The 15,061-nt window shown below is 36.1% G+C and overlaps 1 protein-coding gene across 3 annotated transcripts in view; it reads left to right on the forward strand.

Annotated features, from left to right (window-relative positions):
• Positions 1-15,061, forward strand: part of Stag1 (STAG1 cohesin complex component) — a 305,418-nt gene that overhangs the window by 151,403 nt on the left and 138,954 nt on the right. For all 3 annotated transcript variants that reach the window (XM_050139376.1, XM_050139375.1, XM_050139374.1), the window contains one exon: positions 4,850-5,054. In XM_050139376.1, coding sequence (XP_049995333.1) covers positions 4,850-5,054 — 205 coding nt within the window. The remainder of the gene's footprint in view (positions 1-4,849; positions 5,055-15,061) is intronic.

Here is a 15,061-nt window from a genome sequence, read left to right on the forward strand (position 1 = left end):
GGCATTTGTTCAACTATGTTCATAGCAGCATTATTTGTAATAGCCAGAACCTGGAAACAACCTAGATGTCCTTCAATGGAAGAATGGATGAAGAAAGTGTGGAATATATACACATTAGAATACTACTCAGCGGTAAAAAAACAATGACTTCTCGAATTTTGCATGCAAATGGATGGAAATAGAAAACACTATCCTGAGTGAGGTAACTCAGACCCAAAAAGATGAACATGGGATGTACTCACTCATAATTATTAAGACTTCTTGACCTCAGGATTCAATGGGAGGCAGTACCTCAAGAAAATCCTATGGATAGACATAGAATAAAACCCCAAAGACCTCCTGTGAGGAAAAATTAAACTGAAAACTGTTTCTATCATGACTATTCAAAACTTTATACATGTGAGTTTACATGTTAAGCAGTGATTGCAACAATGTAAGCATTTAGATAATGCTAATCTTGAATTTGGAGCTCCTTTAATGGATTTCTGGGTCATGGTATCCTAAAAGATTTCAGTGTGCAAATTTTTAAGAACTTTATAATATACCTTGCTTGCTTTTTTTTTTTAATTTGGAAAGATTTACTTACACTTTTTATGTACATGAGTTCTCTGTCGTCATGCACATCAGAAGAGGGCAACCAGATCCTATTACAGATGGTTGTGATCCACCATGTGGTTACTGTGAATTGAACTTAGGACCTCTGGAAGAACAACTAGTACTCAACTGCTGAGCCATCTTGTTAGCCCCACTTTGTTTGCTTTTAATTATGTTTCCTTTTTATAGTCTCTGTCTCTCTCGTACAAACAATAAATATGTGTGTATCTTTTCATTTCATTATGAGGATAATGAAAAATTGTAAATACTTCTCAGATACTTAGAAGTTTCTCTACTTTTCTGTTTGCTTTCTTTGGGAGTCACTTTAGTAGTTTGGCCTTTGGGATATGCTTAAAATCCAATATGCATTGCAACCAAGCACAGTGGTACATATCTGTTGTTTGAACTACTTAGAGAGCTGAGTCAGGAAGGTGAATCCAGAAGTTGGAGGCCATCCTGTGAAGATAGCTTATGAAAACTCTTATAGTTTTCAGTGGATTTCCTCCAAGAATGATGGATTACAAATTCATTGTGATCCAGAGACTAGTGCCTTATATAAAACCTCCAGATCCTAGTCCTTAGAGAATAGAACTTCATCAGTACAAACCTACAGCCTCATGTCTTTTGAGTTCTTAAGGTTTGATTGCTCTGGGGCAACGTGGCTCTGTACAAGTTTGTGTGTCAGATTCTTTTGTTTGTTGTTTTCTGTAGTCAAGTTTTGTTTCTGTTTATTAAAGAATCAGACTTTGATATTTCCTTAACATCTTTTCTCCAGCTGCTGCCTCTATTCTTACAGTTGTCTTCTTCATATTTGCTTCATTCAGCCCTTTTCTTGTCTGCTTTGCTTTCCATCCTTGCTTAAGGCAATCTTTCTATTTACCTGGTCCTTACTATGTATCCCAGCAATAGGGAAGGCAATGAAATTCCAGACTGTAAAGAGCCCATTGGCCAAATCAGCTTATTAACAACTCTTAGATTCGTTACCATTCTCCGTTTTCCAGATTTCTTTTTAACAACAAATACAGAAAAATTCCAAGGGTTGGTTGATCCTTCAATATGCTGACCATTTCATTTCTTCTCTGCTAGCTGTTCTAAAGGCTGCGGTTTCTCTGTTGTTAAAGGCCATTGCTTAACCCATACAGGTTTGTCAGTCAAACATTTTAAAGGTAGAGTTGTTGGTGCCTTTAAAATAGCAGCAGCTGTTGTGCCCCGTTCTTGTACAGCCTGAATGGTCAGTGACTGTTCTTTATAATAACTTGTAATATTTTTCCCAGAATCATACAGTAATTTATGGTTTGTTTCTATGATTGGGGGAATGTTAATCTTAGTAATCCATTGCTATAACAAATCACATCCCCATAATTTCATTGCTATGTTTGCCACATATGTATGGTTTTAAGATTCCTCTATGTCCTTCTGGACTTATACATTCCACCCATCTCATGATTTGCTTTACTTGAGATAAAGTTCTGATCCCTAAAATCTGAACATTTATGTTCTGAAGAAGCCAATTTGGTTGCCAAGATTTTGTTGAAATTGTTGTTACATTCCCCCTCTGTCTTCCAGACCTCCAATGACATCATTTATTTATATTTTTAGTTTTGGTCTTTGTTAATTTATAGAAGTTTCCCAAAATACTTGCTTTATGGTTTCTCCTAGGTTTTTTTTTTTTGTTCTCTTTTGTATAACGTATATTATTCAGAGCAGTATGGTTTTTTACAATAAGCCTTAGGTTATTTCATTGCTCTGGAAAGACGTTTCTGCATAGGGGCCTGCAAGAGTCCCCTCATGGTTTTCCTGAAGGCAAAGATTTACACTGAATATTCTCTTGTTGACCTACATTCATTTGTCCATTGTCTACTTTCTTTAGACCTTCTGCATAATACAGAAGGGAAGGCCGTTTTGAACTGATTATTAGAAAAATAATAATTATTTTTTTCTAGGAACTCCCTGTTTATACCCCTTTTAAGGTGCCACATTTGAAATACTTGACAATTTGATCTTTCTTCAAACCTCTAGAAATCACCTCTTTTATCCAAGTATCATCATGGTTATGAGTTTCAATATTAGCTGTACCTTAGATCTGTTTTTCCAAATGTGCTGATATTGCCTTTACTGGCCTTATTATCTTTTTGCATTGATTATTAGTGTTTTGAAAAGTTAGAGGTTCAATTATTATTTGTCTAGCTTCTGAATTTGGCATCATTCTATTTACTGCGAAGTCAATAAAGTGTGTAAAGGCCTCCTTCGACCCTGTGTAATTTTAGTAAATGATTCAGTATCCTTTCCTTTTTGTCTAATTTTGTCCCAAGCATTCAAAACTGCTTTACGGTATAAATTCAGAATGTGGTCATCACATATATATTGCCTTTGTATAGTGGCATGATTTCCTTCTCCAAGAATTTGATCATGGGGGATTTCCTTACCTTTAACTTTACTCTGTTCAATAATCTTAGCCTCTTCCCTGAACCAGGCACTTCATGATTGTAATTGTGGAGCAGGCCGTAAAACTCCTTTAGTCAGTTCTATTCAATCTTTAGTGATAATTCTCTTACAAACTGTACATGAATTTAAAATTCTCTTCACAAACGATGAATACATGTCATATGCGAATATTGCTTTCTTGAATCTGTTTAAATCTAACATTGTTAGCTGTAACAGATCCTCTTGCATTGGTCAATTCCTGTAAGTCTAACTAGATATATTATGGTTAGTTGACTTAAAACCTTAGGCTGTTCCTCTCTATTCTTATAATGCAACACTGAAATCAGTTCTCCCTTAAATTCTTCAGCCTTGATTTGAATATCTCTGGAATCTGTTTTGTTATGTTTTTCTAAGGCCTGTGTCTTAACTCGGATTAACCAACTTTTTTAGTGATAAAACTAGTAGTATTTGCAGGGTGATGGTGGCGCATGCCTTTAATCCCAGCACTCAGGAGGCAGAGGTAAGCGGATCTCTGTGAGTTCGAGGCCAGCCTCGTCTACAGAGCTAGTTCCAGGACAGGCTCCAAAGCCACAGAGAAACCCTGTCTCGAAAAACCCAAAAAAAAAAAATAAATAAATAAAAAACCTAGTAGTATTTACAATTGACATTATATAAATCCCATTTAAATTAGATATCCCCCCTCATTTAATCATTACATTTTCAAACTGTCCAGAGTATTATCATAGAGAAACATAAATCTAAATCCCTCCAAAGTAGTTGTGTTTCCCATTTTTTTCATGTGGGCATAAATCTTTTTTTGACTAATTTCTCCCTTTAACAATTTCCAATTGTCTTAACCAAATCTGCCACCAGTGTTGATGAAGATGTATTGTTGCTTCACAGAACAGTAAAAGCCTTACTGGATTTAAAGGCAGCTACCTAGTTTGACCACTGCCTGAGACGGGGGTTCAGGGAAAGCCTACCAAAGAGAGAAAAAATAAAAACCTAGTCCAAAGGGCAGTGACTCCAGCCAGGTATAGCTCCAGCTTATGCCATAGCTTTAAAGACACAAACAAAGAGCGTTTTCATGAATTAGCTCTCTAAACACTGAGCTCCAAATGTAGAATGAATAATAAAAACCCAGAGACAGATACTGGGATTCAACCTGATGATCAGAAAAGCGAATCAGCTAGCCAGAAAATGAATAAGATCCTGTCTGTCCCCACAAATTATGAAGACTCCACCCCCACACTCCATTGTGTTCTTGTTTCTTCCCCTTTATATTCCTCTCTGTATATGTTCCTTTATATTTCTCTTCTTCCATGTCTAAAAACTCCTTGATTGAGGAAACAGCCAACACTTGCAGACTCTCTTTTGACTTCCATAATTGCACTGTGGCACAAATGTGTTGGGTGTGTCTGTTATTCTCTCAGTAAATGAATAAAAAATAAATATGAAAAGTGATATGTTAACAGATGTATCTTAATTATTTCATTTATATTCAGTAGTAAATATTCTTTTAAACTATTATTTTTCAGTTTCTTTTCAAGTTGTCTTTGTAACAGTGTAAACACATAAATTGGAACTGATAATTTTATTAAGAAACTTAGAATAATGAAGTCAATACTGATTTTAATATGGTAGTTTTGAGCTCATTAAGATTTGTGCATGTTTAAAACAAAAACATTACCACTAATAATGTACCACTATTAATATTAAAAAGATATGTTTCAGCCTACATGTATTTGGAAATAAGATATTCTTCTGTGTGTAGGAATAAAAATCTAGTGATTATCTTGCAATACTAATTAGTTCTTTTTACATCTTCTAGGACAGTGGTGACTACCCCCTTACCATGCCTGGCCCTCAATGGAAAAAATTCCGTTCCAATTTTTGTGAATTTATTGGAGTCCTGATTCGACAATGTCAGTATAGCATAATTTATGATGAGTATATGATGGACACCGTAATCTCCCTTTTGACTGGTTTATCAGATTCCCAGGTCAGAGCTTTTAGGCATACAAGTACTCTTGCTGGTAAGTAACTAAGGTTTTCTTTGCTTTTCATTAAGTTTGCTAAATTTTGTTTTATTGTAACTAAACTTTTCTTTGATCTCAAGTTAATTTATTGTTTGCTTAGAAATTATCTACATGGTTTTTATTTAATAGAATAAAATATGGTAGTTTTCCTACTTGGTATTTGATAGCCTTGAGAAAAAAAAATGAAAATAGGTATCCATTATCTAGAAATATCTGTTGATTTTCCTTTATCTGTGTTTTTCAGCTTTTTGATTTTAGTGACTGATTTACAAAGGCCACTTTCATTCCAATATATAAATGTGCTTTGAAAATACCCCCACATTATACCCAAGCCAAAGAAAATTTCAGAGATCATTTTGCCATCTTCTTTGGTAAAATACAAGTAATGATAGTTTTTAGGGTTGATATTGTTTGTGTGTTTGTTTAGTTTTAGACAAGGCCTTACATGTAACCTGGATTACCTGAGCTTCCACGTATACCAGGCTGGCCTCCATTGTAATCCTCTTCTTCAGCTTCCTGATTGCTGGAATTAAGGGCCCGGGCCTTCACCACTCAAACACTAATTTTAAAAAATGCCCTGCAGGGTTGCTTGCAGCCTGATCTTAGTTGAGGTTCTCTCTGAGATAACTTTAGCTTCTGTCAGGTTGACATAAAACTGTCCTTTAGTGTTTCTCAGTCTGTGTAGTGTCTGACTGTGGGTCTCTGTATTTGTTACCATCAGCTGCAAAAGGAAGCTTTTCTGATGATGTTTGAGCAAGGTAGTGATTTATCAGTGTAGCAGAATGTCATTAGGAGTCATTTGTTATGTATTTTTTTTAATTTATTAGATTTTTTTTTTAAAAAAAATACCAATCTAAGTTCCCACTTCCTCCTCTCCTTTCATTTCCCTCTACATGCCCTCCCACTCCATCCGCTTCCAACCCTCAGAGAGGGTAAGGCATATTGCTTTGTGGAAGGTCCCAGGCCCTTCCTACTATATCTAGGTTGAGCAAGGTATACATCCAAAGAGAATAGATTCCCAAGAAGCCAGTTGATGCAGTAGGGATAAATCCTGGTGCCTGACAGTGGCCCATCAGTCAGCCCCAGCCATTCAACTGTCAACCACATTCAGAGGAACTAGTTTGGTCCTATGCTTGTTCCTTCTCCAGTTTGGCTAGAGTTGGTGAGTTCCCATTAGCTCAGGTAGACTGTTTCAACCTCATGGTCTTGACCTCTTTGCTCATATTCTCATTCCTCCCACTCTTCAACTGGACTTTGGCAACTCAAGTAGTTGGATTTTTTGGTAGCTGCCAGCTCATAAGTAATGACAAGGAGCCTTCCTTCTAATTATAAGAGCTTGGCCTTACCTTAGGCTTGTCACCCTAGCTCTTATAACATAACCTGCTTTTTTTTTAAATCTATGTTTTATCTTGGGGCCTTTTATCTTTCTTTCATTCTTTATGTCCAACTCCTCCACATCTCATTGGCGTCTCCTCCATGCCTCGATTATGTCCTCCTTTCTCCCTGGAAGTTCCACCTTTACCTCATGCCTAACCATCGGCAGTTCAGCCTTTTATTACACCAATCATAGTAAACATAAGCTTTCTGCTATCATTGCACTAGCATATGTTACAGGCAGGAAACCACTGTAAATCAAAGAAGTTTTGGCTGTGTTTGTGTTTATGTTTCTTATTTGCATTCAGGGTGCTTTCCTGTACCAAAGACATACATAGTGATGAAGACTTTATAGAGATAATCTGTCTCTCTGTATGTTTTCTCTCTTGTCCCTCTTTCTTTTCTCTGTACTTGATCTTCCCCATCAATACATAACTGTCTATTCTGTTTCCTTTCCTAAGCGGATCTATCTTTTATGTTTCCCTTTCCTCATCCTTTATATCCCACTTGTATGGATTGTAGCTCAGTTATCATTGACCTAGCAGCTAATATCCACATATAAGCAAATACATACTATATTTGTCCCTTTGAGTCTAGGTTGCTTCACTCAGGGTGATTTTTTTCCATTTACCTGTAAATTTTATATCTCAATACATTAATGTCTAATACTCCATTGTATAAATATACCATATCCTCTTTATTCATTCATCTGTTTTCAAATATCTAAATTGTTTCCATTTTCTGTCTGTTATAAATAGAACAGTCATGAACATTGTTGAGCATCCTTTGGTTATATTGCCCAAACGTGATATAGCTGGATCCTTCTGAGGAATTGACACTCTCATAGTAGCTTTACAAGTTGGTGTCCCACAGTGGGTGGGTGTTTTCCTTCTTCTACATCCTCACCAACATGAGCCGTCACTTGATTTATTGATCTTAGCCATTCTGATAAGTGTGAAGTGAAGTCTCAAAATAGTTTTGATTTGCATTTTCTTGTTGACTAGGGATGTTGAACATTTCTTCAAGTGTTTCTCATCTATTTGCATTTCCTCTATTGAGAATTCTCTATTTAGATCTGTACCTAGGTTTTTAATTAGGTTGTCTTCTTTGTATCTAACTTTTGACTTCTTTATATATTTTGGATATTTGTCCTTTATCGAATGTGTAGTTGGTAGCAATATTTTCCCATTCTGTAGGCTGCTGTTTTGTATAATTCGCAGTATCCTTTGCCTTACAATATTTTTTTAGTTTCATGCAGTCCCATTTATTAATTGTTGATCTTCATCACTGTACTAACAGTGTTTTGTTTAGAAAGTCTTTTCCTGTTTTAGTGAATTCAGAGCTATTCCCCACTTTTTCTTCTATTAGGTTTAGTGTATCTGGTTTTAAGTTGAGGTCTTGGGTCTATTTGGAGTTGAGTTTTACAAAGTGATAAGTATGTGGATCTGCTTCTGTTGGAGCGGTTCTGTTTAACCAGTGCCATTTGTTAAAATATGTTGCTTTTTTCCCCAATGTGTATTTCTGGCTTCTTTATCAAAAATCAGGCTTCCATAAGTGTATACATTTATGTCTGGGTTTTGTGCCAGTACTATGCTGTTTTTATTGCAACACCTCTATAGAATAGCTTGAGATTAGTAATGGTGATGCCTTCAGCAGTTCTTTTTTTTTTTTCTTTTCTTTTTTTTAGGATTGTTTTAGCTATTCTGTTTGTGTGTTTCCAGAAAAAGGTTTAAATTTTCAAGTCCTTTCAAATTTTATGAAGAACTTGGAATTTTGATAGGGATTGTATGGAATCTGTAGATTACTTTTGGTAGGGTGTCTGATTTTAATATATTAACCTACAGGGCCATCAGCACGGGAGATATTTCCATCTTCTGATACCTTCTTCAATTTTTTTTTCAAAGTCTTTCTCTTGAGTGGTTAGAATTAACCCCAAGATATATTATTTGAGGCCCTCTCTCAGTACATCTGTAGTTTGTATATAGGAGGACTACTGGTTTTTGTAAATTAATTTTTTATATCGAGCTACTTTGATGAAAGTATTTGTCAACTGTAGGAGTTCTCTGGCAGAATCCTTAGTGTCATTTATGTATACTGTCATGTCATCTGCAAATAAAGAGACTTTGACTTCTTTTCAATTTGTCTCCCTTTGAATTCCATTCATTCAGTTTTTTAGTGCTCTAGCTAAGACTTTTCAAGTAGTTTATTTTCTAAGTACTTTATTTTCAAGTACTGATTTTAGTGGCATGATTTGAGTTATTTTTCAATTTAACTTTAATTGGTTATGGGTTTACTACTTACTGCCTTTATTATGTTGGCCTATGTCCCTAGTGTCCTTAATCTGTCCAGAGCATTTATCATGAAAGGGTGTTTTCCTTTCTGTTTGTTTATATGGGTGATTTTATTTATTGATTTGTATATAATGAACCTTCCCTGCATTTCCGGAATCATACCTACTTGATCATGCTAGATGGTGTTTTGATTTTGGTTTGCAAGTATTTTATTGAGAATTTTTGCATGTATGTTCATATGAGAAAATGGTTTGTCATTCTCTTTCTTTGTTGGAGCATTACATGGTTTGAATATCAGGGTACCTCTAGCTTCACAAAACAATTTGATCAATGTTCCTTCTATTTATATTTTGTAGAATTATTTGAGGATATTAGCTTTTACTCTTTTTTGAAAATCTGATACATTTATGCTCTAAAACCATTTAGACCTTGGCATTTTAGGTTGAGAGACTTCTCATTACTGCTTCTCTTTCACTAGGATTTATGGATCTGTTTAAATTGCATATCAGATTTTCATTTTAACTTTTGTAAGTGGTATTTATCAAGAAGATTATACATTTCCTTTAGATGTTCCAATTTGGTGAAGCATACATAAGTTTTTAAAGTACACCCTAATGATTCTCTGAATTGCCTCAGTCTCCACTGGTATATCCCCTTTTTCCTCTCTACTTTTGTTAATTTGGATATTCTCTCTCTGCCTCTCCTCTAAGTTAGTTGGGGGTTTGTCAGTTATAGTGATTTTCTCAAGGAACCAAACTCTTTGTTTCACTGATTTCTTGTTTGTTTGCTTCTGTCTTACTGATTTCTGCCTTGTGTTCGATTATTTCTTGTCATCTATTCCTTTTGTGTGATTTTTCTCCTTTTAATTATAGAGCTTTCAGGAATACTGTTAAGTTAGGTACCTATATTTTGCCTCTTAGGGCTACCTTAATTGTGACCATTAGTTTTGGTGTGGTGTGTATTTATTATTATTCAGTTCCAAAAAGTCTTTAATTCTGTTCTGATCCATTTTCCTTCCATTTTGAGTTATTCCTTTTCCATGATTTTATAAGCTTTTTTTTTCCCTGTTGTCACTATCTATTTTTAATCCATGGTGGAAAGACAAGATGCAAGGTGCTGTTTGAATTTTCTTATATCTGTTGAGGCTAGCTTTGTGTCCTTGTATGTGGTCCATTTTGGAGAAAATGCCATTGTGTGCTGGGGGAAAGGTGCATTGTTTTGTGTTCAGGTGAAAAGTTCTATAAAAACCTGTTACATCCATTTTGTTTATAGCATTAGTCAGCTCCAACATTTCTTTGTTTAGTTTTTGTGTGGATGACCTGTCTGTTGGTGAGAATGGATTAGGATCAATATGTGTTTTAAGTTAAAGCAGTGTTTCCTTTATGAACCTGAGAGCCCCTGTTAAATATATATATATATAATTTCAATGTAGGATTGCTTACCTTTTGTATTATCACAGAATGTCTTATTTTCACTATGTATTGTGATTGAAAGTTTTGCTGAGTATAATATTCTGTGCTAGCTAACATCTGTGCTGTGGTAGATTTTCTAGAATGTATGCCTACACCATTCTGGCTTTTAGAGTCTCCATTGAGAAGCCAGGTATTTTTCTAATAGATTTTCCTTCGTATGCTTTTCTTTTTCACTTATAGCTTTTCGTATTCTTTCTTTATTCTGTATGTTTGGTGTTTTGATGATTATGTGGCAAGGAGATTTTTTCCTGTTCTATATTTGGTGTTCTGTATGATTTTTATAACTTGATATGCATCTCCTTCTTTAGGATAGAGAAAATTTCTTCATAATATTGTTGAAAATATTTTCTGTGCCTTCATCCTGGGTTTCTTCTCTTTCCTCTATTCCTGTAATTCTTGTATTTGGTCTTTTCATAATGTCCTAGATTTCATAAATGTTTTGTGCCTTGATTTTTTTTTTCAGATTTAACATTTTATTTGATCAAGTTTCATTTCCTCTAGCATGTCTTCAATGTCTGTGATTATCTCTTTCATTTTTTTGTATTTTGTTGGTGACTTTTAGGTTCCTGGTTTGTTGTTGTTGTTGTTGTTTTCGAGACAGGGTTTCTCTGTGGCTTTGGAGCCTATCCTGGAACTAGCTCTGTAGACCAGTCTGGTCTCAAACTCACAGAGATCCGCCTGCCTCTGCCTCCCAAGTGCTGGTGCACCACCATCGCCCGGCCTTAGGTTCCTGTTAAGTTTCTGAATTTTTTATTTTTCTGGCTTTCCTCAGTTTGACTTTGTTGTTTTTGATTCTGTTTCCACTTTTAAGTCTTGAAGTGTTTTTATTCATTTCCTTCCACTATTTATGTTTTCAGGGATTTTTTTTAAGGATTTTTTTTTCATTTTTTTTTTTTAAGGACTTCTAATGTTTATAAAAGCTATTTTAAGGTCTTTGTCTTCTGCTTCAGTTATATTGGAGTATTCAGGGCCTACTCTGACCGGGTTGTTGGGCTCTAGTGTAGACATTGTCCTAGCTGTTACAAATTGTGTTTTTCTGTGGTATTTAGGTATCTGGGTCTAGGAAGATTATAATTCTGAGTGCTCATGATACAATCTTGGTTAGGAGGGTATTTTCCATTTCCCTTTGTGGATCTTAGGAGAGTATGGTGGCTGTGTGCTGCCTCAGGAAATTCCTGGGATTCTGATAGGTGTGACCACTTATGGTTCCAAGTAAAATCTGTGTATGGGTATTGGGAACTGATGCTTAGGAATGGGGATTGGACCAGATGGTGATCGAAAGGCAGAGGCAATTGGATCCCTGTGACTTTGAGGCCAGCCTGGGTCTACAGAGAGAGTTCCAGGATAGGCCTCAAAGCTACCGAGAAACCCTGTCTCGAAAAACCAAAAAAGAAAAAAAAAGGAATGGGGAATGGGCTAATAGAGACGGAATATGGACATACACATGCATGAAGCAAGCAGGGTATTCCACGAGATCTGCTTAGTGATCTTGGAATGGGTCCAGAGTGAGGTCAAACTACAACAATTGGGGATGAAACTGCATTGAATTTGGAGGGAAAGGTGAAAATCTACAGACAGCCTGCTTGCTTCCCTGGGAATGCCTGCTGGCGGTAGAGGGCCTGGGATAAAGCTATGAATGAGCGCAAGTGTTGTAGGAGGCTGCTTGTTTGTTCCTGGCCGCATAGCCCCAAAGTAATCAATCAGAAACTATATTATTTGTAATAGTTTGGCCAATAGCTTGAGTATATTGCTAGCTAGGTCTTACATCTAGAATTAACACATCTCCATTATTTTATATTTTACCATGACAGTTGTGGCCTATCGGCAAGGGTCCAGCTAACATCTTGCATCTGTCTCCAGAGGCTGCTCCATGGCTTCTCTTGACTCTTTCTTCCAGTATTCAATTATTTTTTTCTCCACCTACCTCTGTTCTTCCCTCCTGTAGACTCAAAGCAGTTTCTTTATGCACTAACCAATAAAAGCAACACATATAAAGAACTTCCCACATCAGGCAAGGACGTTTGTAAGTTAGGATCCCTGTGATCCACTGGAGACGGGGCAGAATGGGGTAAGGGAAGCTGCATCACATAGTCTGCTACAGAACTGTGGGATTGGATTTGTAGGATAGGAATTATGTGAAGATCTATGGTTAGCAAGCCTGCTTCCCTTGCCAGAATTGCCTCCTAGTAGTTATATTTGAATAATGGAAAGGTATTAGGTATTGAAAGATAGAATATATTGAATATTGTATTTTATTCCAAGTTCTAAAGGGTAGAATCTTTATTCAGTGACTCCACAATAATACATCTGTAATTACCGTTGACTACACTAAATACTTCTTCCAAAGCTTAGTTGTATAAAATTTCAGATACATGGCCACCTCCTTTAAACAAAGTACTTTCTGAAAACTTATTTCTAGTTGGATAGTAATTATCCATCTTAATGGTACATATGAGAGGCACCAAATAAAAGAATAATCATTTTATTCACTTTACAAGATAGATTGTAGGGCCGAGGTAAGATGAACAGGGGCATTTAATCTTCCTCTTCAAGGACTATGTTCATGGCTAATTGCATGTCAGTATGGCCAGATATGATTATTGACTTTGGAATAAAATTATCTCTGGCTGTACTTAAATCTTAGCTGAGACGAAAGACAGTCAGGTGATGGGGGAGAGTCTTCTGTTTTGTGTTGATTTCATTGGTTAAATAAAGAGACTGCCTTGGCCCTTTAATAGGACAGAAAAATAGGTAGGCGGAGTAGACAGAACAGAATGCTGGGAGAAAGAAGCCGAGTCAGTCAGTTGCCATGATTCTCCCAATCCAGACAGACGCAGGTTAAGATCTTCCCTGGTAAGCCAGCTCGTGGTGCTAAACAGAATATTAGAAATGGGTTAGATCAATATGTAAGAGCTAGCTAGTAAAAGGTTAAAACTAATGAGCCAAGCATTGTTTAAAAGAATACAGTTTCCATGTAATTATTTCGGGGCATAAGCTAGCTGGCGGCCAGGAGCCAAGTGGCAGGAATACGGCCCGCAGCTCCTTCAACAGTCAGGTTAGTTATTTTTAGGGTAAGATATGAATTTCATAGCATCACAAGTTTCCTGAGTATTTTTATGAATACAACTTTTACAGTGTTTTCCAAATCCAAAAGTTTTTATTAATTAAATTGTCAGTCTTTTATGTCTTATGTCTTACATTTCAATGTATACTGTTACTACATTTGTATGAAAGTTTTCAATACTTAACAGTTTTTCAGGGCTAAAAATTCCACACTTAAATGTTTTTTTTTTTTTTTTTTTTTTTTTTGAGACAGGGTTTTTCTGTGTAACACCTCTGCCTTTCCTGGAACTCATTGTGTAAATCAGGTTGACCTCGAATTCACAGAGATCCACCTGCCTCTGCTTCTGCCTCCCAAGTGCTGGAATTAAAGGTGTGTGCCACCACCACCTGGCAAAATAAACATTCCTTTTGGAATGCTTTTTGTTATGTTGAAACAGACTTAGCAGTTATATATTATATTCCTCTCTGTTATTTTTATTTAACCATACAGCCATGTTAGATACATTTTAGTAAAGAAGATTCATATTTCAGAATAGTTTCTATTTACTTTTAACCTTAAGACATAAATACTTTTGTTTGTACTTTAAGTGCCTAGCTCAGTTGGACATATGGGAACATAGCTTGGATCTTCTACCTTCTGTTGAACTGAAATGTGATTGTTGAATGTTTCTGGCTTCCTCAGAGGAAAATAGCTTTTCTTATTCTTGCTTTTTCTAACCCTTGATTTGTTGTGACTGTTCTCTATTCATCATCCTGCTGTGTCTATGTACTAATATTTTTGTGATTTAGGATCATATTTATTTTGTAGATTCATTGAAGATGAGAATCATTTCTCCTTCGTGTTTGGTTCGAATTTTACAACATAACAGGGATTACTGAAATCTTTTCTATTTGTAATCTGCGTTTTCCATAAGCCTTTATTTCCATATAATATTTATATAATTAACAGTTTTATGAACTTCCTTCTCAGAAAAATTCAAATTTCACATTGTCCCATTTTCAAACATAGTTTTCTCAGACATCAGCTGTGTACCTATAGTCATTCCTGTAGCTGCCTAATCATGTTGCTTGATGCTTGTGGGACTTAGTATTCTTTAGGTCTCCACAACATTCTTTGCCCTTTGAAGTCCAATAGTCAGGTCAGACCTGGGAGAAATATCTTGAGTAGCAAAGTAAAAGAAAACACTACATATTTCTAATGTATATAGTGCTTAGAGTAAACATTCCCATTTACTAAGGGAGAAATAGGGGAATAGAGAAGAGGAATCAGACCAAAGAAAAACTGAAACTAAAGGCATACATTGTGTTCTAAAGCTCCATATCCAGGTTCCAGAGTATTCTTTAGAAGAATGCATGTTGTAAAGTTCTTGGTCAAGGTTGTAAGTTGTAGTTTACCTGCCACTCTTGCGGGCTGGTTTTGTACATTGCCTGGAGCTTCTCTTGGCAAGTGTTGTTTTAGCTTCTGGATTCTCCAGTGAAGCTTCTGCTTCATTGTAAACAAACATCTTCATGCTTCTCTCTATCAAGGCAGCTTGCAGAGACTTGGGCCTTGCAAGGTTGCTACTTGACTTGACAGGCTTTCCTTTGAAATTTCAATGGAACTCTTTATGATCTCATAATTGTGGTGTTTCACATGCCTACAAAACCAACTTTACCTGGACAGGGTCTGTTGCCATTTCCTTGGCTTACCTGAACCATGGGTTTATAAGCTAGCTACCCAGTACCTTTTGAACTAAACAAAGAACATTGACTCCCTGTTCTAGGGGCTGGAAACCACAGAGTTTCTTTCCCAAATGACTTCTCT

This window comes from Alexandromys fortis, unplaced genomic scaffold, assembly GCF_014885135.2.
Source record: "Alexandromys fortis isolate MF-2015 unplaced genomic scaffold, M_Fortis_MF-2015_v1.1 scaffold_36, whole genome shotgun sequence".
NCBI classification, from domain to species: Eukaryota; Metazoa; Chordata; class Mammalia; order Rodentia; family Cricetidae; genus Alexandromys; species Alexandromys fortis.